At 43.2% G+C, this 24759-nt stretch overlaps 2 protein-coding genes across 3 annotated transcripts in view; one reads left to right on the top strand and one right to left on the bottom strand.

Moving 5' to 3' along the window:
* Positions 1-20079, top strand: part of LOC309702385 (uncharacterized protein) — a 28419-nt gene extending 8340 nt beyond the window's left edge. Inside the window, exons 1-3 of one of the 2 annotated variants that reach the window (XM_082527100.1) lie at positions 14183-14908; positions 19463-19648; positions 19782-20079. In XM_082527100.1, coding sequence (XP_082383226.1) covers positions 14822-14908; positions 19463-19648; positions 19782-19811 — 303 coding nt within the window. In that variant the 5' untranslated portion in view covers positions 14183-14821 and the 3' untranslated portion in view covers positions 19812-20079. Of the gene's footprint in view, positions 1-14182; positions 14909-19462; positions 19759-19781 lie in introns of those variants that run through there. The other variant, XR_014275464.1, reaches the window with a different exon arrangement.
* The window catches only part of LOC309703009 (NACHT, LRR and PYD domains-containing protein 3-like), a gene marked incomplete at its 3' end in the record, with an annotated part of 156661 nt that overhangs the window by 100233 nt on the left and 31669 nt on the right, over positions 1-24759 (bottom strand). The gene's annotated exons all lie outside the window — the stretch shown is intronic.

Here is a 24759-nt window from a genome sequence, read left to right as displayed (position 1 = left end):
TCATATTTATATATTTCATATTTATAAGGTAAATACCCTACAACATTACAGAGAAGAAGAAGTAACCCCAGGCTCGGTGAGGGGCAGCCATCTGCCGTCACCAGCTGGAGGTGATGAGTGGAAGACTCGATAGGCCACTCTTATTTTCATCCACTGCTTCGTTACCTCGACACGATGTTTTGGATCATCGTCATGCTTGAACATCCATCTTCATGGGACGAAGGTTCCTCGTCACAGTACGATACGCGGTCCTGTCTATTGGCCCCTCCATGCAGGGAGGTCATCTTGTGCTCTTAGCAGAAAAGTGACCCATGTTTCCACCGCTTTACTGTGGGGGTGGTGTTCTTTGGTTTTTAGTGATTGTGAGGACGTTTTCACAGACAAACCGTCACAAAAAAACCCCATTAAGTGCCAACATAACATAAACCTGTAGTTTTAAAATTTTTTAAAAACTTCTCAACAGAAAATCTGTTTAAACAAAAAGGTTTTGAACTGCTTTTTAAAAGAATTGACAGAGTCAGCTGTAGACTGGTGCAGAGCCTTGGTGGTTTCTCTAATCCAGCACAGAGGCCAGTACATTAATCTAAATGCAATGACGGAAACGCATTGATAATTTCTTCCAGTTCAGCAGAGGAGACCATGTTTCACAATTTAGAAATGTTAGGAGTGAGATAAAGATTTTACACAGTTGAAACTCAGAGAAGACTCAAACATTACACCAAGATTTTGAATGCTGAACTTAGCATGTGAACAAAAATAGAATAGAATGCGTTTTATTGTCACTACACACATGCACAATAAGCTTCAGAGCATCTCCTATTCAGTGCAGACGTGGGAAAGAAAGGGGGGTGAGTTGCACAGTTCTGCAGCACTATCTACAAATATAGAAACAAAACATAGTGCTATATATTACAGTGTGGGTTACTGCACGTAAATTAAGTGTTGCACAGTGGTGATGATAGTTGTGTAGTCTGTGTATAGAGGTCCTACATTGGGGGGTGGAACTGTGTTTATCATGTGTGAGTTCAGGTTACGGGTGGAAAAAACTGTTGTGAGTCTGTGGGTCTCCTTGCTGATGCACCTGTAGCGCCTCCCTGAGGGAAGCAGGTTGAACAGGTTAGAACCGGACTGGGAGCTGTCATGGATAATGCTTGCTGCTCTGCTGAGGCAGCGGGAGGAATAAATGTCCATCAGGGAGGGGAGAGGGCAGCCGATGATCTTCTGTGCTGTCTTGACCACACTCTGAAGCCTCTATCCGCCTTAGTAAGTAAGTAAGTAAGTAAAATTTATTTATATAGCGCTTTTCACAGATAAAAATCACAAAGTGCTTTACAACACAGAAAATGGGAATATAAAACAATATAACAGTAAATAAAACAATGTAAGACAATAAAACTATAAAAACAGCATAAGAAGAAATTAATCAAATGCTTTTCTAAATAAAAATGTCTTCAGCTGTTTCTTAAAACAATCAAGGAGTCCGTGCAGCGAAGAGACAGTGGGAGAGAATTCCACAACCATGGTGCCACAGTCTGAAAGGCCCGATCACCACGAGTTTTAAAACGAGTGCGTGGTACCAACAACAGTCTCTGATCTAATGACCTTAAAGCCCGAGAAGATGTATGTGATTTCAGCAGGTCAGATAAATATTGAGGAGCCTGACCATGCAGGGCCCTAAAGGTTAGAACTAAAATTTTAAAATGAAACCTAAAACTTACAGGCAACCAGTGAAGGGAGGCCAAGACTGGAGTGATATGCGATCTTCTCTTGGTGCCTGTTAAGAGACGTGCTGCAGCATTCTGCACAGTCTGAAGACGATTTAAGGCTGATTTGTTAAAACAAGTAAAAAGGCCATTACAATAGTCTAAACGAGAAGAAATAAAAGCATGAATAATCATCTCAAGTTCAAGCTTTGATACCATTAGTCTGAGTTTAGAAATATTCCGTAAATGATAAAAACAGTTTCGGACTAGCTGCTTAGAATGCTGTTCGAGCGACATCGAGCTGTCAAATAAGACACCGAGATTTCTAAGGCTTGATTTTACGTAAGGGTCTAAGAAGCTGATATGCTGTCTAATTTCTGGGACCATATGGTCTGGAGCAATAATTAGAGTTTCTGTTTTATCAGAGTTTAGTTGGAGAAAATTGTCATATAACCATTTGTTGATTTCTGTCAGACAATTACTTAAATTAGACAATTTATAAAACTCAGACATTTTGAAGGAACAGTATAGTTGGATGTCGTCAGCATAGAGATGATAGGAGATATATTTATAGCGCTTAATAATTTGGCCTAGGGGAAATACATAAAGTAAAAAGAGAATTGGACCCAGGACAGATCCCTGAGGTACCCCACACGGCAAAACTGTTGATTCTGACGTGACATGATTCATGCAAACAGTAAAAGATCTCTCAGACAGATATGATATAAACCATTTTAAAACAACACCAGTAATCCCAAACAAGTTCTCGAGTCTGTTTATCATGATACTGTGATCTACAGTGTCAAAAGCAGAGCTGAGATCCAGCAGGACCAGCACTGTGTATTCTCCAGAGTCTGCTGCCATCAAGATATCACTAGATACTCTAAGTAAGGCCGTTTCAGTGGAATGCAATTTACGAAAACCAGACTGGAAAGTGTCCATAACAGCATTTTTATCCAGGAAATAGTTAAGTTGTTCTAGTACTACTTTTTCTAAAATTTTCGATATAAAAGGCAATTTGGATATTGGCCTATAACTGTTAGGAAGAGATGGATCCAGCTGGGGTTTCTTTAATATTGGCTCGACGATAGCTTGTTTAAAGAAGCTGGGGACTGAGCCAATATGAAGAGAAGTATTTATCATTTCCACAATACAGGGGCCAATTGAATCAAACACACTAGTGAAAAATGAAGATGGAAGGACATCAAGGGGGCTTGAAGTCTGTTTTATATGACAAAGCAGGCCTCTGATGTCTTGTAATGTAACAGGAGTAAAAGACGACCAAGTATCAGAGGAGAGCAAGTTAAAAGTTTGATATTGAGAAGATGATGGAGAGATATTAGACCTGGTTGCAATGACCTTATTTCTGAAATAGTTCATAAGCTCATTGCAGTCGGACGTTGAGTGAACTGGTGCACAAGGAGCATCAGGAGAAACAATACTCTTAATTGTTTTAAACAAGAATTTAGGATCTTTCTTTTTTGAGGCTATGAGGTGTGAAAAATACTCTGTTCTGGCATTTTTCCACATGTCATTTAGCAAGAGGATAGATTCTTTAAGGTGTAACTTATAAACCTCAAGTTTGGAAGCCTTCCACAAACGTTCTAGCTTGCGACAATATCTTCTGAAATTACGAATGTTTTCATTTAGCCAAGGATGAGATTTCAAACGTAGGACAGTACTTTTTTTCAGAGGTGCCACTATGTCTAAAATAGAGGTACACTGGTTATTAAAGGATGAGACAAGAGAGTCCAAATCATTGTAAGTCATTTCAGCGTCAAACATGGCAGAGAACCTTTTGCCGGCGTTCAGGTTTATGATTCGCCTTTCAATCGTTATTTTGGGAGCCGGGGGATCCAAATAAAACGACAAGTTAAAATATATGCAGCTATGGTCACTCACATGGACATTTTCCACACGAATGTCATTTATATTTAAACCCAAGGAGAAAACAAGGTCCAATGTGTGACCCTTTACATGTGTAGGGCCAGAAACATGCTGCATAAAATTAAAAGACTCTGTGATAGTCATGAAGTCAGCAGCCATATTACAGGATGCATCATCAATATGAAAGTTAAAATCTCCCAACATTACCACCTTCTCTAATTTAATAATGGATGATAGGAGGTCGTTAAATTCAGTTAAAAAGACTCCGACAGGGCCAGGAGGTCGGTAGATTAAAATACAATAAAAGGTGTGCAAAGAGCCGACCTTGATCATCTGAAGTTCAAATGAGGTAAAAGAATCCGAGTTCATCAGTCTGCATGTGAATCTGTCCTGGTGCACAACAGCGAGACCTCCGCCACGTCCCGAAAGACGTGGAGTTCCGATGACGGAGCAGCCAGTAGAACAAATTTCCTTCAGATGTATATAATCCATGTTTTGTTGCCACGTCTCAGTTAAACACAAGAAGTTGAGAGATTCCTTTATAAAAAGATCGTTTAAAATAAACGATTTGTTTGTGATTGAGCGAGTGTTGAGCAGGGCAAACCTGATTGAAGACTTTTGCAGCTGCCGTACCATACCGTGATGTCAGCAGCAGGTTGGAGTTCAGCTTGTACTTCCTGAAGACTCGCAGGAAGTGCAGCCGTTGTTGGGCCTTCTTGACGACCGCTGAGATGTTGTCTGTCCAGGAGGTGTCAGCAGAGATGAGGACACCAAGGAACCGGGAGGTGTGGACTCTCTCCACACACTCCCCGTTGATGTAGAGGGGGGCCAAGTCAGTGCCTCCTGACGTTGACAATGACCTCTTTGGTTTTCTTAGTGTTCAGTCCCAGGCTGTTTTCTGAACACCATGCTGCCAACTTCAGGACTCTGTATGCTGATTCTTTCATCCGGGCTGGACTTCTTATTCTTGACTGAAACTTGGCTTCGCCCTGGTGAGTTCTTTTCTTTCTCAGAACCAACCCGATTCACCTTTCTAAGCTCACCCCAGTCTACTGACAGAGGTGGAGGGCCAGCTTCAGTTTTTAAAAACAAATTCACTGTGGTGTGCCTCAAGGATCTGTGCTCGGCCCAGTTCTTTTTCCTTGTACATGCTGCCTTTGGGAGTAATACTTAAAAAATATAACATTTCCTCTCACTGCTACGCTGACGACATAAAAATTTATTTCCCTTTGACATCAGATGTCTCTACGTCTCTGGAACCCCTGTTTGACTGTCTAAATGAGGTACAAACGTGGTCACGTCTCTCACACTGAACGAGGATAAGACAAAAGTTATAGTTTTTGATAGTCACACCCCGCTGGAACAACTTACTGATGCCTTAGGGCCCCTTGGTAGCCATCTCTCACTCACTGTTAGAAACCTTGGTGTTTTCCTGGACAGCTCAAGAAATCGACCTCCTCTGTGGTAAAAAACAGTTTCTACCAGCTGCGTCAGATATCTAAAGCAAAGCCATACCTCCCTTTGAAGGACCTTAAAAAACTCATTCATGGTCTTATCACTTCCAGATTAGACTACTGTAATTCTCTCTACTCGGGCCTCCCACCTTCCTCTATTCACCGGCTCCAGTTAGTTTGAAATGCAGCTGCGCGTCTCTTAACTGGAACTAGAAATTATGCCCACATCACACCAGTTTTAGCCAACCTACGTTGGCTCCCTGTTGATTATCGTACCAATATTCAAAATTCTTTTGCTTACCTTTAAAACTTTAAACAATTTAGCTCCCAGCTATCTATGCGAGCGCCTCCATTTGTGCATCCCTAATAAGGCACTTAGATCTTCCAATCAAATGCTCCTGACGCAACCGAGGTCTCGTCTGAAGTCCAGAGGTGATCGGGCCTTTGCTGTCGTACCTCCCAGACTCTGGAGTAACCTCCCTCTTTATATTCGTCTCTCCGAGTCCATGCAGTCTTTTAAATTGCGTCTTAAAACTTATTATTTTAGTCTGGCTTTTGATCCAAACTAGTATGTTATTTCTATTTTGTTTATTTATTTATTTTGATAACACTTCTGAAGCGTCAGAGCTGTCCTTGCCTGTGATAGAGCTGACCTGCCATAGGACACTGGGAAGAGTGTAAATCCAGGCTGAATTCCTTGTGTTGGACAGTATTTGTGTGCAGCAGCAGAGCGCACAAATCAAACTGTATGTTTTGGTAAGCCTGGCCTTCTTGTACTGGATGTCAGTGAGCCAGTAGCTGGTGAGTTTATCACATTAACATTTTTACTAGCAATTTCACTAGCTGGGACCACATCCTCAGTTACGATGAACGATGATGGATGAGGGAGCGTGTACTGGTGCTGCAATGTGGGGAAGGCCTCAAAGAGGACCGGCAGCGGCTCCTGGGCTCCAGGTGGGCATGAAAATGAGAACAGAGGGTATTGGTGAAGGGGGCATATATAAACTGAGGCGGCGAGAATGAGGTGTGGTCCCACTCCTGAAATTCAGATAATATCTCCACTTAGAATAAACTGGGTCAAAGAAAAAGTGCCTCTGATTGGGCTGCTTTCTACAGTTGGCTGTGAGTCCATTGCAGGGCATCAAACATGGATAAGGGGTTGTTTCAACAGTAATTCTATGATGGAAAATTAACGAGGCATTTATCAGGATCTATATTTAATTTAATATCTATTTAACATATTTAATCATTATAAAGCTCAGTGTCTATTTCTTAGCTTGTAAAGTTGTGAAATTCATGGCAGATTCACTTCTTGGCTGTTTTGCGTTTTATTAGATAGTTGATAATAAAGAGTGTCTTTGCCTGTGGCTTTGTTAAGACTGCAGGTTTTTGTTTCTGACCTTTGGTGACCTTGGCGAGCTCAGGATGAACAGGCTGTCTGCTCTGTTTGGGTGTGATGCTGCCTGCAGAGACAGTCTACTCTCATGCAGACACAACATCTTTACTGATATAACGTGGTCATGGACTCTTCTCTGTTCTTCCTTATTAAATAATAGTAAAATGACTCTGCAGTTTTGATTCAAAATGCACCAGGTCTGCTCAGTCTGAATCACACCGTTAGAGCCAGACCAAATGATTGGAGCACCAATATTAGCACTCAAAGAGTCTAAGCAGTACCACTACCAGCTTTGGCCAGTGCAGGAGTGAACATGTAGATCCATGTTCTACTGAGCAGACACTGAGCAGAGGCAACATGCAGTAAATGAATGAGTGGTCTCCACATGTTTGCACCCAAAGTTTCCCTGCTTTTGTGAGCTGAGCTGTTTTAATATTTTCCATGTATTAGATGATACTGTCCAATGCTTCCAGGGCTGTGAAGATGGAAAAAATGATGTTGCAGTCGTTGCTGAAGTGTTGGTACCATTTGAAGGAAGTCATTAAAGCGCCAGAACGAGCAGACAAGGCAAGCACTCAAAGAATGTGGAAGGCAGTCGGGGAAAGTTGCCATGGACGGACTTAATTCCTCCCAGCCCCAAACAGCTTTTATACTGTCCATCCCACGGACTAACCTCACATCCCGTGGTGATAGATCCGTCTCTGTGGCAGGTCCCAGACTCTGGAATAGTCTCCCCTTAAATATTAGATCTGCACAAACAAATTTAAATCTTTACTAAAGACACATTTCTATGCCCTGGCTTTTAACACACTATGACCCAAGCATTCTGGTCTTATTTGAATTAGTTTAGTTATTGTTTTAACTCTTTTACTGTCCTATTATTGTTTTTACTGTTATTATTGTGTTACATTGTTGCTTTTTAATACCATTTTTATATTGTTAAGCACTTTGTGCAGCATCGTCTGTTTGAAATGTGCTATAGAAATAAATTTGACCTTGAAACCAAATCTCCTTAGGAAGCGATTTTATTTTATTTATTTATTTAGGACCGTGCATGTTAATGAACATAAATGTAAAAAGAAAAATTACATGAATGTAAACATGCCAGATTATAGCCAAAGGCTAATTTCCATCTTTAATGAGGCCGTGTATTAAGTTTCACACAGCATGGGTGGAACAGCTACTAACCATCACTGCAAGCTCGACAGCAGGAGCCGTCTTCCTGTCGCAGTATACCCCAAACAGCTAATTATTGGACCGCAGGGAAATGGGACGGGTGTTGGTGCCATCAGGGAAACCGTCGTTCTCCTCGCTCCTCCCTTTGCCTCCTGCTTGCTCCTGCCGACCCCGCTGGTCTCCGTTTTCCCCGACACTGATTAACCCCCCTCCTCTTCCCTAACAACGTTAGGCCCCTTTGATCTCCAGCACTTAAAACCAGCAGCTACCATTGTGCCATCCAAAACATCTCTGTGGTTGCTATGGTTATTCACTTAGATACAATTACTATAGCAACAGTGTTTCTGAGGGCTGGGGAGGAAGTGGCTCAGCAGGGATCCAGGTGGAGACACATGAAAGACACAGGCTGCATATAAACGGTGGATCGGTGAGGGCGGGCCCTCCTCGCCAGCCTCGCCATCGATACGATTTCTCTTTATGTAAATACGTGACACAGATATGTATGTTGAAGACAGACAGAACATCCTTTCACACGATCCTCTGACACACTTGTCTCTACAATTGGATGTGAAACAGACTTGAAAGGAAAGAAGTCGTGTCAGGTATTAACAGATATATCAAACACATTATCTTCATATGCAGGGGTTAAGACTCTGTCATCAAACACCTTTACAGAGAAAAGTAGCCAAGTGTGTGAGATGATAGCTACAGTGAGTGACAGCTTAGCAAAAATCCTGAAAGTTGGACACTTAATGTCAGCTTTGTCAGCCACACTGCAGAGCTCACAGAAGGCCCACAGCTCTGATGACTCAGTGGATGGAATAAAGCCCTCCAATGTGAACTGCAAAGTGGTGTCATCATCACGTGTCCTTCATCTTCTCTGGGATGGATCAATAGATGGCTGATCCAGCCCCGTGTCATGAGGCAGCGCTGCCTGGTTGGCAGAATCTGACCCCAGACCAGCTATATACCATGTACAGTGTTCAATCAACCTTTCACTGGGCATGTGTATAAGGTCACAGCTGTCAGTGTGCTGGATATTTGCAGTGTTTTCAAATGTATTCCACTACAGACTACAGATTACATGCCCGAAAATGTATTCTGTAACATTACTCAATGAGAGTAATGTATTCTGAATACTTTGGATTACTTAATATATTATCATGCTGTTTACAACTGCATGAATGTACTGTTGCTGTGATTTATTACTGTTACTGAAGGTCCACGGCTCCGAACCGTAGTAAAGGGACCTCTGGCTAACACGTCGGGTTCGTGTCGGGTTCGTAGCTGAAAACGAGCTTTACTTTGTTGTCTGGGTCAACTTTGCTAGCAGAGACAGAGAGGCGTTGAAAGGCTGCTCCAACGGGACTTATTGTCAAAGGAGCAGAACAGAGTCAAACCTTCTGTTCTTAGAACTGAAGAAGCTTCTCGGATGAGAGGTGAAACGTCTTCAAGCAACTTAAAGAAGTCCAGACGCTTTTCTTTGCAAGCTCCTCAGACTACGATGACCTGGATGACTGAGAACCTTCACAGACAACAGAACTTATTGTTTCGGAGGAAAACAGGAACACGGTGTACGGTCGAGTCTTAACAGCTTACTTACAGCTGGGCTCGTCAGGCTCTCTTCTTGCAGTGGTTATTATTATATTTACATGCTTCCAGCTCCCGTTTCTGCTCGGTGACAGCTGTGCTTTTCCTTTCTCTCCCTCCCTCACTCACAGACACATCACGGGTACAGCAGTCCATTCTCCCTGCAGCACGGACTACACTGCCCATGATGCTACATTCTGCCTGTTAGCTTAGCACAACAACAACAAGGCCTCTCTCACCCAGGAAACACGCAGCGTGTCACCCTGTAACCATGGCAACCACAACGCTGCCGCCTGGAACAACAGAACATGTCAAACAAACCCAAACAGTCCTGACCCGCCACAATATGAAACAGGAAAGTACCGCCGTGTAATCCATTTATTTCAACAAAGTAACTGTATTCTAAATACCACCTGTTTAAACGGTAACTGTAACAGAATACAGTTACTCGTACGTGTATTCTGTTACTCCCCAACATGCAGTGTAATCCATTTACTTCAACAAAGTAACTGTATTCTGAATACCACCTGTTTAAACGGTAACTGTAACAGAATACAGTTACTCGTACGTGTACTCCGTTACTCCCCAACACTGGATATTTGTCATATAATTGAAATATCATTAAAATCACTACTCGTACTCATAAATATGGTCCGTGCACAAAGCAGCGTCGTCTCTTTCTAACCATCCCTGCTCCAACAAACACGAGGTTGTTTCCATCGCTGCTGCTGTTCCATGTTGTACAGCTCTTATTGTTACTGTAAGTCTCGTGTTTCTTATTTGTGTGAGGCTTTGCTCCTGCCCGTCACTCTGCTGCTGTTCCATGTTGTTCAGCTCTTATTGTTACTGTAAGTCTCGTGTTTCTTATTTGTGTGAGGCTTTGCTCCTGCCCGTCACTCTGCTGCTGTTCCATGTTGTTCAGCTCTTATTGTTACTGTAAGTCTCGTAGTTCTTATTTGTGTGAGGCTTTGCTCCTGCCCGTCACTCTGCTGCTGTTACATGTTGTTCAGCTCTTATTGTTACTGTAAGTCTCGTGTTTCTTATTTGTGTGAGGCTTTGCTCCTGCCCGTCACTCTGCTGCTGTTACATGTTGTTCAGCTCTTATTGTTACTGTAAGTCTCGTGTTTCTTATTTGTGTGAGACTTTGCTCCTGCCCGTCACTCTGCTGCTGGAGCACCGGGATTTCCCCAATCAGGACAATAACGGATGTTTCTGTTCGTTTCTGTTGTGTACATGTTTTATATCAGAGCGATCTCCCAGAATCTGAACTGATCAAAAAGTGCCGACATGTCCGGAGGGATTTTGGCCCACTCCTCTTTACAGCTGCTTCCACAGATTTAGTAAAGGAGGCTCTGGAGGCTGGCTAGCCCACTTCTTCTTCAGCCCCTGCTTTGTTTGCACCCATCCACGGCCACCACTGTGTGTTTGACTGTGGGGATGTTGGTGTGTCACACTCAGCATTTCTCAGCCTTCAGCCAATCATCCAGACGGTCAAACCTGAGACGGGCTTGTACATGCTAAACCGCGTGGGTGCTGCAGTAGTTCAATCCTGTACCAGTGTTACCAGTATGTGGTGACTGTCATCCACCTGCCTTCTCACCATTAACCAGCTCCTCCTGTGTGAGTTTGGGCCCATCCAGCACCTTTCCTATGATCATCCTCCGCCCATGAGGCTGACAGAGGCTGACTGATCACATCATGGTCAGAACTGCTGCACCCACAGTCACCGAGCTTCATGCTGACGCCCTTTGCATCTATATGCTGAGAGTCCCACAGCCAGTCTGTGGGATCCAGGGTTGTAGAGGATCACACACTTCATTCAGGGACATGCAGATCTGTTCATAACTGATATGTTTTTTGTTCGATGTTTCTAAACTCAGGTAAAAATCAGAGACTGTTCATTTCTCTGTAAGTGAGCAAACTTATAAATTCAGCAGGGAGGATAATTGTTTCCCCGTCGTAGTTCAGTGTAGCTAGTCTCTTAACCCCCAACCAACCCGCTGCACCTCCTCCCTCCCTCTCATAAAATATTGAGAGAGCCTGGCACTAGGCCAGACGCCCCCTCCCTCTCTGCCAGGCAGGCTGACGGAGCATGTGGCTGTGGGAGGGGCACGAAGGGCGGCTCGGCTGAGGAGATACAGTAACCATGAACATATTCGTTCTCTAAATGAACGCCACGAGTTGTTCCCACATCGAGCTGCTCTACTCTGAACTCATTCACACGAGCACTTTCTGCTCGAGTGCTTCCTCTGTTCACAGCCACACTCACGGATGCGCTGGAGAACAGCTCGGGTAAGAAGTGTGAACAACATGCTGGCATTTCATTCTACCTGCAGTGGTCAAATCAAGGCAGTGGTCAAATCTAGCTTCTTTCAGCTCAGGCAGCTGCAAAAACAAAGCCAATTCTTTCACGGCAGCACTTTGAGACAGTGATCCAGGCCTTTGTCAGCACTCGGCTGCATTACTGTGATGACCTTCATGTTGGGGTCAGCGCATCATATATTAGTCAAAATGCTGCAGCTCGTCTTTTAACTGGCACTCGAAAGTTTGAGCACATTTCCCCTGTTTTAGCTTCACGTCACTGGCTGCCCATTTCTTTTAGGATTCATTTTAAAATTCTTTTATTTACTTTTAAAGCTCTCCATGGCCTCGCCCCATCTCATCTCTCTGAGCTGCGACAGCCTCATACAGGCCAGCTGATCAGCTGCTCCTGCATGTACCCAGGACTGGGCGTAAACTTAGAGGAGATCCTGCTTTTGCTGTAGCAGCTGCAAACTGTGGAGCGAGCTTCCTTTGGAGATCAGACAGGCCTCTTCTTTACCTGTTTTTAAGTCTTGAAAACCCGCCTCTTTACCCTGAGCTTTGACACCACGTGAGATGTTGGTTTTTATTTCAGTTGTTTTTAGGTGATTCGATGCTGTTTTATCTTGTTTTGTTTTCATTTGATGTTTTATGTGTTTTATTTATTTATTTTGCTGTTTTCTGTTGTTCTATTGTTTTAACTTATTTTCCGTGCAGCACTTTGTTCCTGTGCTGGCTATTTTAAAGTGCTTTATAAATAAGATTGGATTGGATTGGACTGCCACCAACAGCTCTGTAACACACTGTGCACACAATGCTATCATTGTCTTTTCTTTTTAGCTGCTTTTACATTTTAGTTGCTGACTTCTGATAAACTGAATAAAACAGGAGAACACACAACCTGGAAATCTTCAACCACACACAAAATACATACGTTTCCCTGGTAAAGTACACAACCTCTGCAGTACCGCTGAGTTTTCTACAAGCGCACAAAGCTGCTACCAGCTCTGCTGCTGTGACCTGTGTTACCTGTGTTAGGCTCTTACATCCATACGATGGTTGAAGGACCGGCCGTGTCCCGTCTTCCTTCTGTGCATAATCGTGGCCCCTGCTGAAAGCTGACCCCGTTCTCCCACAGTGTTGCTGAAATGGTGAAACTGGAGCACGAATCGATCTGGGAGCTTTGATGAGAGATCAGCTGAAGTTTGACTGCAGCCTGATTCACTTTAGGACAACCAGTTTGCTTTGAATGTTTTTCTGCCTGATTCATTCTGATACACAAACACAGGCTGAACGGTGTCTGTGCTCCCACATCCTCAGTGTCCGTCTCAACACCTCTGCATCCTTCACTCACTTCTTAGCATGCAGGACGTGTGTGTGTGTGTGTGTGTGTGTGTGTGTGTGTGTGTGTGTGTGTGTGTGTGTGTGTGTGTGTGTGGCACAGGGGAATGTGGGACTTTGTCCTGATGTGAATGTGTGTGTGGATCTTCTCCTCCCGGCCTATCACAGTGAGGAATGGAGGTGGTGTCAGTGTGGGTCAGTGTCACTGGGAGCTGTGGGCGTCTCCACAGTGGGCCTGGGAAACTTTGAAAAGATGTTTTCTTCTTTCGGCCATAAAATCCAGATCTTGGTTTCCTCTTTGTGAGCACAACAGAGACTCCCCTTGTTTCTTACACAGCCCCCCTTTGGCTTTCATGCACACACACCCACTCAGGGAATAAAGTCACTGCAGCCATTTAGCTGCTTCTCAGCACTCGCTGCATAACCTGAGGTTGGTCAGCCGGTCGACTCGTCGTGCATAGTGACAAATGAGGGATTTCAAATATTTCCAAAGCGATGCATCAGGTTTCTTTGCAGATGAAGTGAGACGTGGATGTTTCACAGCACCAATGAAGATTGTGTTTAAGTGCAGCCGGGCGCACGCTCCCCCAGCGACGCCAGCTTCTTCTCACCGTGCAAACACTTTGATTTGAAATAGATTACAGCCGTGAGTGTTTGACTGTGATGGACTGGTGATGTGTTCAGGGTCGCAGGTTTCCACCCGCCTCGTCTCTTTGCATGCAGTGAAGGAAACTATGCAAACTATGCAAGGTGTGCAGTAACAGGTCTGAACAAACCAGCAGCAAATAACTTCCAGTCTCCACAGGTTCAGTGCAGCTGGTGTAACAAACGTTTGGTTACAACATATTAATGTTCGCACACTGCTGTAAAAACAGTTTTATTAAAATGAACGTGCACTTTTGTAGAAGCTCGTGGTGAACGCTCCACTGCCTTTGTTTTATTGTTACTATTATGTTGTGATGGGTTGAACAGGATGACTTGAGACGTGTGCGATGTGACAGAATAGACAGATGGAAGCCTTCATGTTGGATCAGAACGACGTCGGGCTTGTTGGTCTGCTGTGGTTTGATCAGAAGACTTCCTCAGATCAGCACCGTGGCCCTCCTCTTCCTCTCCCCCATCTGCTTCTTCTAGCAGCTTCCAACACACTGAGGTCTCTGACAGTGAGAGTGACTCCAGTGTTCCTGTAACTTTGAAGCAGAGGTTCAAGACAGATTTGATCTTTCCTTCTGTTTGGGATTGAAGTGATGTAATATCAGGGGGGGCAGGGGGGGCTATGATGTCCTGTCATTCTCATGTAAATCTGTGTTGGGAACATTAATGTTTAATCTGTGTGTGTCTGTGTGGGTCTGTGTGTGTCTGTGTGGGGTCAGTGTTAACAACATGGTGCAGAAAGGAAACACAAGCGTGGAGTCGGTGGGATTGTGCAAACGGTGGCTCGTGCATCAATCAGCTCCAGCTGTGATGCATCTCTTTGATTAGTGGGAGCAGCAAATTCCATCCAGATAGCTTCCTTTGTTTTTTTCACTTGACTAATCGATCAGCGCACAGCTCCGTTTAGCACACACGCCATCTTTAACGACGGCGTGGAGTCTGTGCCCTGTTCCTCCCACACACGAGTGTTCGTTCATGTTCGGCCTTGTGTCTGAGCGTTTCCTCTCGGTGTGTCTGTAACGAGGAAGCCACGGGCAGGTCGCACACAAACGTATGGCTGCCGAGTGTGCGAGTGTGGCAACGTGTGGCAACTATTCTGGTTTGCCAGCGACGTTTCCAGATAAACACTGGTGGCAGCTGCTGCCATGGCAACACCATTGTGCTCCCTCCCTCCCTCGCTCGTCTCCCCTCCCTCTCCCCAACCACTCCTCTCTCTCATGCTCCGCCGGCTCAGAGAGCGAGGACCAGAGAGGAGAGAGGTCAGCTCGATTCAGAGGACAGAAAGAAGAAAGGAATAACCCGGAGTGGACGGGGACAGGATGAGCGAGGACAGCCACTCCCACTACAGGCTGGACCCCAGCGATCGCCTCAACGGGCTGGGACAGAGGAGGAAGAGACCCAAGAAGGTAAACGAATAGATGGAGCGCCACGTGGTGCAAAGTGTGTAAGGATGGAGCACCCCACCCTGCAAAAAGAGAAAGGAGGTGGGGTTAGGTGAGGTTTGTTTATGTGCAGACGAGCGTCCACATGATGTTAGGAGCACCGAACCATCTCTCACCCCGTCGTCTCCTGTGGAGTGTGTGGCTGCTCCCCCACAGCAGCTGTATCCTCTCTCATATCCTCCGTCTCCTGGTGTTGTGTTGCTCCACAGTGAGTCGTAGTAGGAGGCTCACATGCTGTCAGGGTGGGTCCCTGCTCGCTCTTTGTGTGCCTATCGTTGGGGGTTTTGCTGTTTGCAGCTATCAGGAGGTTTGTGTTGTAGCCTGATGTGAGAAGTGTTGTTATTATCATCATTTTTAACATTTCTGCACCGCTACAATAAACAGACACACACCCATCAGCCTGTTTACAGATCTATACGCCCATAAAGACGTGAAACACACATTGCACAAATCTACTATAACGTGTTCATATGTGTTATAAAATAAAGAGGTAAAGTATTAGCTGTTCAGGTTGATTCATAAATATGACCTCAGCACGTGAAATCCTTCTGCTGACATCCCTAAAAGCTCGTCAGACCAACGAAGCCGTACAACACAAATAACCAGACCAAACCAGGGTTGTGCGTCTGTTGTTGAGAACATTGTCAGTAAACCACAGTGACGTCCTACAGAGGACTCGTGTTGTCATTATTTTTGTGTATGTCGTGTGAGCTGAGAGCTGTAACCAAAGGTAGTGAGCGCGTCGGCCTTTAACGTCGCGGCTGGTTGTGCGATCGCGTCGCCGCTGAACTCGTGAGAGTTTGTCTCAGGGATCTTTACATTTGAAGTCAGGTGAACATCCTGTGAACTAACAGAACATTCAGGAGCATTTACTCTCATGAATGTCAGACAAACTGAGGTTTGTGTGTCAGTTAGATTCTTTAAGTCATTAAAGTGTCTCTGTTAGGAAAAGCATCTGTTTCCTCCACTTCTGCAGAACTGCGTGACCCGTAGCATCATTGCAGGAAGTATCCTGTGACAATGAGTGACTGCACATCATCATTATCAACACATAAACCTGTGGTCTGGACCTGCAGTTCTTATTTTTACTGTCTGGTTTTGTGTAAAGCAGCACTTCAGTAAGCACCTGTGAAGCACACAGTCATAGTCGAGTAATGAAGCGATCCATATGTGAAACATATTCCACGTCTACAGGATAGTGGAGGTTACATGGGTCAACCTGGCAAACTGTACCAGCACATGTGATCACACTGATAGCAGAACACAGGTATGTGAGTCTCTACGACGAGGTCAGAAACCAGTAACAAATGTTTCATGTGATTCGTTTTTCTCCAGTTTGTCTGCAGTGAACCTTAAATACTCACTGAACCAGCTGTTTCCTGATGTGGTGACGTGTGTCGGTGATGAAGCCAACACTCTGTCCAGTGTTGGGCAAGTTACTTGAAAACAGTAATCAGTAACTAATTACTTCCCAAAAAAAGTAATCCTGTTACTTTACTGATTACTTATTTTCAAAAGTAATTAATTACTTAGTTACTTTTTAAAAACACGATTTACACCCTGAAGAGGTGATAAAGCGATAGATCTTTCAGCCCAATTCTACTTTTTCTGCATAATCCATCATACAAAATGTAATCAAATGGAAAAGTCTCTTTTTAAAACTTGTTTTATTAGTTTTAATCTTTTAACTTTATGCATCAAGCAAACATTTAATTATCTGCAACATTCTCTGACTGGAAGAAATTAGTTTAACATTTAAACCTATTTTCTGCACATTCCAGCACATAAAATAAAATATTTTTTGTGTTTACACTCAGTCTTTCAAATAGATGCAAGTAAAACACAGCAGAAAATAAATAAAGTCAAAGACTCAGCGGTCCTGTTGCTCTATTTTCACCTGTAAAGCAGGAGCAGGGTAGGCGGAGGGTTACCCTGGTGCAGGTGTGCTGCGGTCAGTGGAAGAATCCGCGAGTTTCTCTGTGAGTTTCCCATTACGTCGTAGCTACTCGGTGCTTGTTGGAAGTTTAGGGGTTTTTTCGCTGTAAAAATCTAATTACTGATTTTGCAATAGTAATCCCTTACTTTACTCGGATTACGCGTTACTGGAGCGTTGTTCTCCTCTGTAACAAAGCAGTGATAAAGGAATAGATGCTGATTTTATTAACTTGTGTCTTTGTGCTGCTGGATTCAGTCTGAAGCAGGCAGCAGTGCTGAACCTACCAGTGTAAATGTGATGGTGGAAGCAGAGGCCAGCACTTGGCAGTGCTAAACACAATAAAAGACTCACAAGTTCCTGCTCAAAGGTCAGCTGCCTTCAGATCAATCATTAACCTGCAGCAGGTTGTGGCCTGATGTGTTTGTAAGAGTTTCACTTTCAGGAGGAGAAGATTTAAACGAGTCACACAAATGTGAACTACAAAGTCTGTGACACACAATTTATGCAAACTGCATGAAATCTGACCTGAAGAAATCCAGTCTTCTGCCTGTTGTGGTTGTGACAGCTGCTCGTAGGAGAGTTTGTTTGTAGGAGGTGGAGATGTTCTCAGATCAAGTGCGTAATCGTCTCTTTGTGTAGACGCTAAAAGCTGTGAGCCAAAACTCTCTGCTCTGAAACTCTTCACTCAGTCCTCACGCTGAGAGTTTAGAGGCTGAACTTCTTGTTCCTCCATAACACTTTTCATGAAACAGCAGAAATGAGCTTGTGTTTCTCAGCAGTGCGCACACAGAGAACCGATCCTCTCTGCTCAGTCTGAACAAATCAAAGTGAAACGTCAGTGAAAACACAGCTGCTGATCAAACTGTGTCAGATTAATGCCTCAATGTTTCACTGTGAGGTTAAAAAATACATAAAAATGATTTAAAGAAGTAGGAGGCAGATTTTCACAATAAGAGCACTTTGTTTTTAATTCAGTTAATGTCAAACTGTCATCAACACCTCTGTGTTGTTTCCGTCTCTGAGCAGATTCAGGCATTACTCAAATAATAAAGGCTTTCTTTCACTATTATACTTTTCATTAGTCTCCAGGTTGATGATTATAAACAGAATTATTAAAGTTTTTATCATTTCAGGCTGAAAATCAACATGAATTTTGTTCTAATCAAAGAAGCTCCTTTAATGTGTGTCATTAAAATCCTCACACAGACTTAAAAAGGCGACATTAACATTAAAATAAATGAAAGAAGCTTCAGCTGAGAGCTTCATGCAGTCATCATCAGCAGCTCATAGCAGTCACAGCTCTTTATTACGCAGCTTTGCAGGAATTAAAGTGGCTGAAGTGTCAGAGTTTGTGTGAGAAGCTGCTTCATGGACAGCTGTACACACGTCTTTATTATTTCTTCATAAATCAAACACACAGGTTTGTCTGCAGATGATTTAAAGTGTGTCGTTGTGCAGTTAAAGCTGTTGGTGTGACGCCCTGACCTCCTGTGAATGAAACAGCCAATCAGATCCATCAGAGAGAGAGCAGGAAGTGTGTGTTTGTGACAGAACAAGGAAACAGTGATGATGATGAACATAAAGGTCCTCTGATGTTTCCTGTTACAGTAACGCTTGTTCATCTGTTGCTCTCCTACACTTTCCTATAAATAAAGGAGAAAAAGTCCGTTTAGTTTCATTTCCTACAGCTCAGAGTTACACTTCACATTCCTGCTGTCACATCAAAAAGCTTCACTTTGGTCCAACATCTACATGTTAACATGAAACACAGACAGACTCAGAACATCTGGAACATCTGCACTTTGACCCAAACTGTTATAGCAGGATATTTTCTGCATATTTCTTATGTTGGACCTGTTTGAACTGTAAACGACCTGTAATCATCTGTAAATGGTGTGAGACACACTGAGGCCACCTACAGGGCAGCTGGGGAACAGCAGGGATCTGAAATCATATGAGACGTTAGTGAGTGAGAAGAACAAACGGACTTAAGATGGCTCGAAGTGATCAAAGTTGATCTAAAACAGAAGATAAATCCACTGATTCTTTGTAAAGTTCATCTGCTGCTCACATGAATCCATGAAAGATTTATTTCACTGAATGTTTCTTCAAAGCTCATTTCAACCTGTTGAAGTCATGAATGAAAGTGCAGACTGAGAGTGGATCACATGATGTTTGAGGTGTGTCATGTGACATGTTCAGTATTGTCACACATGTCTAGATTGTCCCTGATATCATAACTGCTCAAACACTGATGATTATATTTGAAGAATTATTCCTGATGGCAGCAAAGTTTGAATGGAGCTCTCTGTCTGTGCTGATTTGTCGCCCTCTGGAGGTCAAAGCACAAACCTACAGGGCAGCTGGGGAACAGCAGGGATCTGAAATCATACGAGATGTTAGTGAGAAGTTAGAACAAACGGACTTAAGATGGCTCGAAGTGATCAAAGTTGGTCTAAAACAGAAGATAAATCCAAAGCAGCATCAGATGAATGTTACCATTTCCAGTTACGGTGCCCTTCATCTAATATGGAAATGTGTTGGTTTTTTTGCTGTGTTGTTGTTCTTCCTATTGTGTTTAGGCCAGAGATGCTCTTCAAACAGCTGACAGACATGACCACATTACAAGAACATGGTGTGAGTCCGATTTGATATTCCAGTCAACGCTGAGAGACCTTAACCAGGAAGTCAGAGGTCAGCTGATGCTGCGAGCAGGAAGTGAACCAAGGGAAAGGTCCACTCTACTCAATCTCAAAGAAAATATGCTGGTATTTGTTGATGTTGATGGTACAATAAAAATATATAATATAATAAATAATAAAATATCATGTGATGATGAGATGTGTTGTTGGTGTTTGTATTTTCTGTAAATGTCTTTTTAATGTAAATGCTTTGTTCCAGACGGACAGGGAATCAGTTGCTGTACGATGACATCATCTTGATGTTGACGAGGAGGGCGAGAAAAACTAGTTTTGTCCTGCAGATGGCGATCTTGCACCGTGTCCAGAGAGCCGACACTTTGATGGTGCTGCTCTACTCAGCTTACTTTAGCCTGGGTTGGACTCTATATGAGCAGCTTCCACTCTGGTTTCACTCTTAAACACACTTGTTTGATTTCACTTGTAAAAGTTGAAGAATAAATATTTTATTACAAAATTATTTGTTGATGCATTTTTTTAGGGTCAAATATCTTGTTTGATTTGAGGAATGAACTGTTAGGGTGGAAAAAGTGAATCAGGTTAAAATAGTGGTGCTTTATATCAGTGAAGATGTATAATGTAATTTAAAATGTTGATGATGGGTTGTAGTGGGCTTGTACTTACAAAACTGCCTCATTTTATTGGAACGATCCACAGTTGCATCCATTCACGGATGACATCTGACATCATTTGACATCTGGTCTGAACACGTTTGTACACAAGATGCCTCAGTTCTGGATGTTCCCACAGACTCCTCTGTGCACCTAAAGAAAAGGTCAAGGGTCAGCAGCACATGTAGTTGGGACAATTCTTCAGTCGCACAAACTACATAATCATTTTCCTCCAATGACGACTTTTCACTTGCAGAAATGGTCCTGTGTGATTTCCAGGCTGTGATATAAAAACTAGTTCCTAATGGCAGCGACTCACTCAGTAAACATGTGTTTCCTTCACCAACCTCACACACAGATCCAATAAGATCAGGAAGTGGGCAGTATAGTACAATATGTGTTATTCTGTGCTGCACTGCCCAAACTAAAGATCTGCTGAAGTGTTGGAAATGATCCAGATGTTTATTTTGGACGATACAGCAGAAGATCAGACATGAAAGTGGAGATAACACAGAAGACCTGCAGCAAAGGTCAGAGGTCAGACTGGGCCCTGGATTCAACAATGAGCCAATGATCATCAAGCAGTGACTAAAGCAGAGCCCTGACGTTCTGACATTCATCACACAGTCAGAACAAATGTCTGCTGATGACTTCATCTCATGAAACGACTGATAGATGTCAGTTCATTGATCAGCTGAGCTGCTGATCTTCATCGTCACAGAAACATTCAGCTTGTTTCAATCAGTAAATAACTCCCACTACTCCCAGTTTGAACTGTTCCCACTCAAAATGCTGTGAGAACAATGATCATTGTAGAACTTCACAAACATCACGTGTTGTTTTCCACATGTAAGATCAGCAAACACACAGAAACTTCCTGTTGCCACACACGGCCTCTAAAATCTCTTCCACGCTTTCTGTCTGAAGTCCACTCTCTGTGTCGGATCCACAGGAAACAACAAGATCTTATTAACATGGTTTTCAATGTGTCTCCTTCCAAAAAGTCCAACCAATGAACAAATGTGTGTATTTGTGGAGGCCGAACAAAAGCATGACACATTTCTCTGTTTCTATAAACTGGAGTCAAACACAAACATGAAGAGTTTCACTGACAGACTCCAAAATGCCCCCACAGTGGATCAAAGGGAAATCCTACAGTGTGGCCAGAGACTCTTAATGGCTCCAACATCAACACATCCACAATGTTGGATCCAGTTCTGCCTCACAGAGTTACTAAGACACACCCTCTGCCAGCATCACAACAGCTCCACCTGCTTCACCTGCCTCCTCAGCATCTGTACACCTGAAGAGAAAAGAAAGGCTCCAACAGCTCAAATCTACAAAGGATTCATGAAGTTTCATCCAACAATAACATGTTTGCCTTCCACAGTGTGCTGTTAGACACCACTGTACCTCTGCCATTTCAAAAAGAGCAGCTTGGGAACATTTTGGCTCCAAACACTTTGTGTTTAAGTTCTTTGTTGTCTTTGTGAAGCCGACAACATCTGGAGCTTTGTGACTCATAGAAACATCATTTTGTTCTTTAGATGACAGCAGATTGGGACTGAATAATCAATCACTATCAAACCAATAAAGACAAACATGCTGATTTTACAGGAACTTTGTTGGAGAAGCTGCAAAGACATGAAACTGGTGGAGATCCCAAACCAGTTGATAGTGCTGGTTATTCCAAATAAAGCTGTTTCCCTTTGAGATGAAATGACTTTCTGTCCTGATATATAATAAAGATGTTGTTGTTTTTGAGCCCCTGTATTAAAAGTAGTTTAAAGTCAGCTTGAGTTTGATGTCTTTATGTCAAAGCTGCTCATGATGTTGAGCTGCTGATGGAATAAAAACAATATAAAAGCATGTAGTCCAGACTTAAATGTAGCCTGTTGTTAGCTGAGGTCCACACACAGTGTTTGACAGTGTAAAGTGTGTGAAAGGGCTGCTGGTGGAGCTCACTAGGATGAGCAGGTGACCACGAGGTGGAGAGCAGCTGGCCTGGCTTTGACCCGGGCCACGCCCCCTTTCTCTCTGCTTTGCTGTCACTTATCTTCACTGCTCTGTCCAATAAAGCTGAAAAAGGCCCCGAATCAAAGAAATCTGCTGCAGCCTCTGAAATGTCTTCTGTTTCCTTCCCGACGGCTTTTTCACCGTCAGCCCATCAGACAGTCCAGCAGCATTTATGATGATGTCATGATGTTGAAGAGGCTGCTACGGTGGCCTCCCATGACCCCCAGCCTCATCACAGCTGAGATGCAGACATTTGAAAACATTCAGCAGACAACTGAATAACAGTCCAACACAACAGTCTGTGTGCAGACACACACTGACCTTTCATAGAGTCAAACACAGCTGGTTGAGTCATTTCTCTGTGAGTCTAAAGTGAATCTAGTATTTGAAAGTCCACTTCCTGTATTTGTTGTTGAAGACTTCTTCAGCTTCTTCTCAAGGACATCAGCTGCTTGTTTGGCAGCAGAGGCAGTTAAGAAGCTTCCTGAAAAACACTGAACAGTGAGTTCACTGTGGCATATGACAGATTCAGCTTTCTGTGTGCAAATGTGTCTGTGTCGACCTTTCAAATGCTGTTGAATCCAAAACATCAGCGGCTCCTCGGCTGCTCACTTCATGCACTTCTGTCTGTGTGACAGTCCAATGACATCACAGCTGTTTCCAGCCCCAGTGTCTCAGGACTGGACACCTTTAAACATGTCGAGGATCAAACAGCGTCCAGCTAAACACACATGAAACTATCAGAGCTGACAATCATTCCAATAACATCTAATGGTTCATGTATGTAGACACAGGACTACAAGGAAATGGCTCTCAGCATCTGGCTGTGGGAACACATGAGTCCCTGTTTGTGTTCAGATTGTGTGCATGTTTTAGACGTGTGTCACATGTAGAAACACAACAATCCCACAATGACACACAGATGTGTTTGACACAGCTGTGCAGCTGTAAGTTGTTTCTAATGATTCATTGAAGCTCTTCTAACATTCTGGAGACGATCAGTACATGAATCTGTTCAACACGACAACAATTTGACTTCAGTGTGAACGTTTGCATTAAATAACCTTCTTCATCCAGCTGACAGCATCTTCATCCTATGATGTGAACAGTTCCTCCTGTTGATGACAAACCTCTGACAGGATCTGCTTGAGGAGCTTTTTCATGTGCAGCTCTCTGAGCTCAGGGCTGAGCTGCTGTTTCATCTTTAAGAGCTGCTGCCTCCTCGCCGGACTTGTTCTCCTCTTCTTCTCCTAATGACACCATTTCTGCTTCATATTAAATTCAATAAAGATGCTGACATGTATCTGTAGCAACAACATCATTGAATCTAGAACAACTGGAGCCAAACCAGTGGCTCTGCTGGGATCACTGGTGAGCCAACACTTCCTTGTTGATGCAGATTTCAGGGCTTCCTTTTGCTCCTCCGTTATAACTGTTCTCTCTTCTCAACACATGATGACACAAAGGAATCAGCAGTGACAAAGATGATGCTGAAGAGAAGCACACACTTCACACATATAACAGACCAGTGCAGTTACACACACCTCTGCTCGACATCAGGCCTCAAACAAAGACACAAAACACTAACTTGACTCTAAACAGAAGAAACGAGCAGCTGTTTCTGTTCTGTGCTTATTTATATTTGACACACATGCTTCTCTTTGTGCAAACACACATCGCACTATAAGGGTAACCTCGCACACAATGATTGGACAGCACAGTGATGATGCTGGGAGATCCTATACGCAGCAACACAGAAACACTGAGAACTTTAAACAATGATGGAAAGTGTTATAAATGACTTGTTGGCCTCTGATCTGTCACAAACAGCTGAAACGTGTCTCTCATGAGTCACATGAAGGTTTTTGACAGAAAGGACAAAAAGTAGCTGCAGTCAGTTTGTGTCATTTTTATATTTATTCATCTGGGAGAAAAATCTGAGGGACATTAAAATGTGTTTTCAACAGAGACAAGAACATGAATATAACAGAACAGGTAAATGAACATGTTTCAAGTAAACAGCTGGACTGATCAGGTCCAAACACAGAGTGATAAACTTGTCAAACAGCTGTCATATCTTTATATAGAAGCTCTTTATAAATGCTGCTCACTGCAGTCTGTTTACTAATAATGTCAAAGTGTTAGAAACACAGAAACATCAGAATGGTCTTTGTTCACAGAAACCTGTCTGGGATCCTTTGTTGTTCTTTTGATGCAGAGTTACATTATAAATATAAAGAGTTATTTCAGAGTCTCATCAGTTTTCCTGCATGTCTTTATTTAACACATCAGCAGGGCTGAAGCTCTCATGTTAAACACACACTGATCTATGGACACGTTCATGTGTTTCTAACAGAACCAGGCTGTTATCAGCCTGCACTAACATTATGTCACACACACTGAATGTAACAGTGACAGTTTACATCATCACACAATCAGCTGTGATTGTTTCACTGTCATCAAACGAGTCAACAGGAAGTAGAATCAATAGAAACCAATCATTTACTGACAGCATGTCTGATGGAAATAAGTGCAGATTATGTATGAAGTCTA

This window comes from Aulonocara stuartgranti, assembly GCF_965226115.1.
Source record: "Aulonocara stuartgranti genome assembly, chromosome: 3".
NCBI classification, from domain to species: Eukaryota; Metazoa; Chordata; class Actinopteri; order Cichliformes; family Cichlidae; genus Aulonocara; species Aulonocara stuartgranti.
Note: the sequence above shows the minus strand (reverse complement) of the source record. Positions and strands in the feature narration are given on the sequence as shown.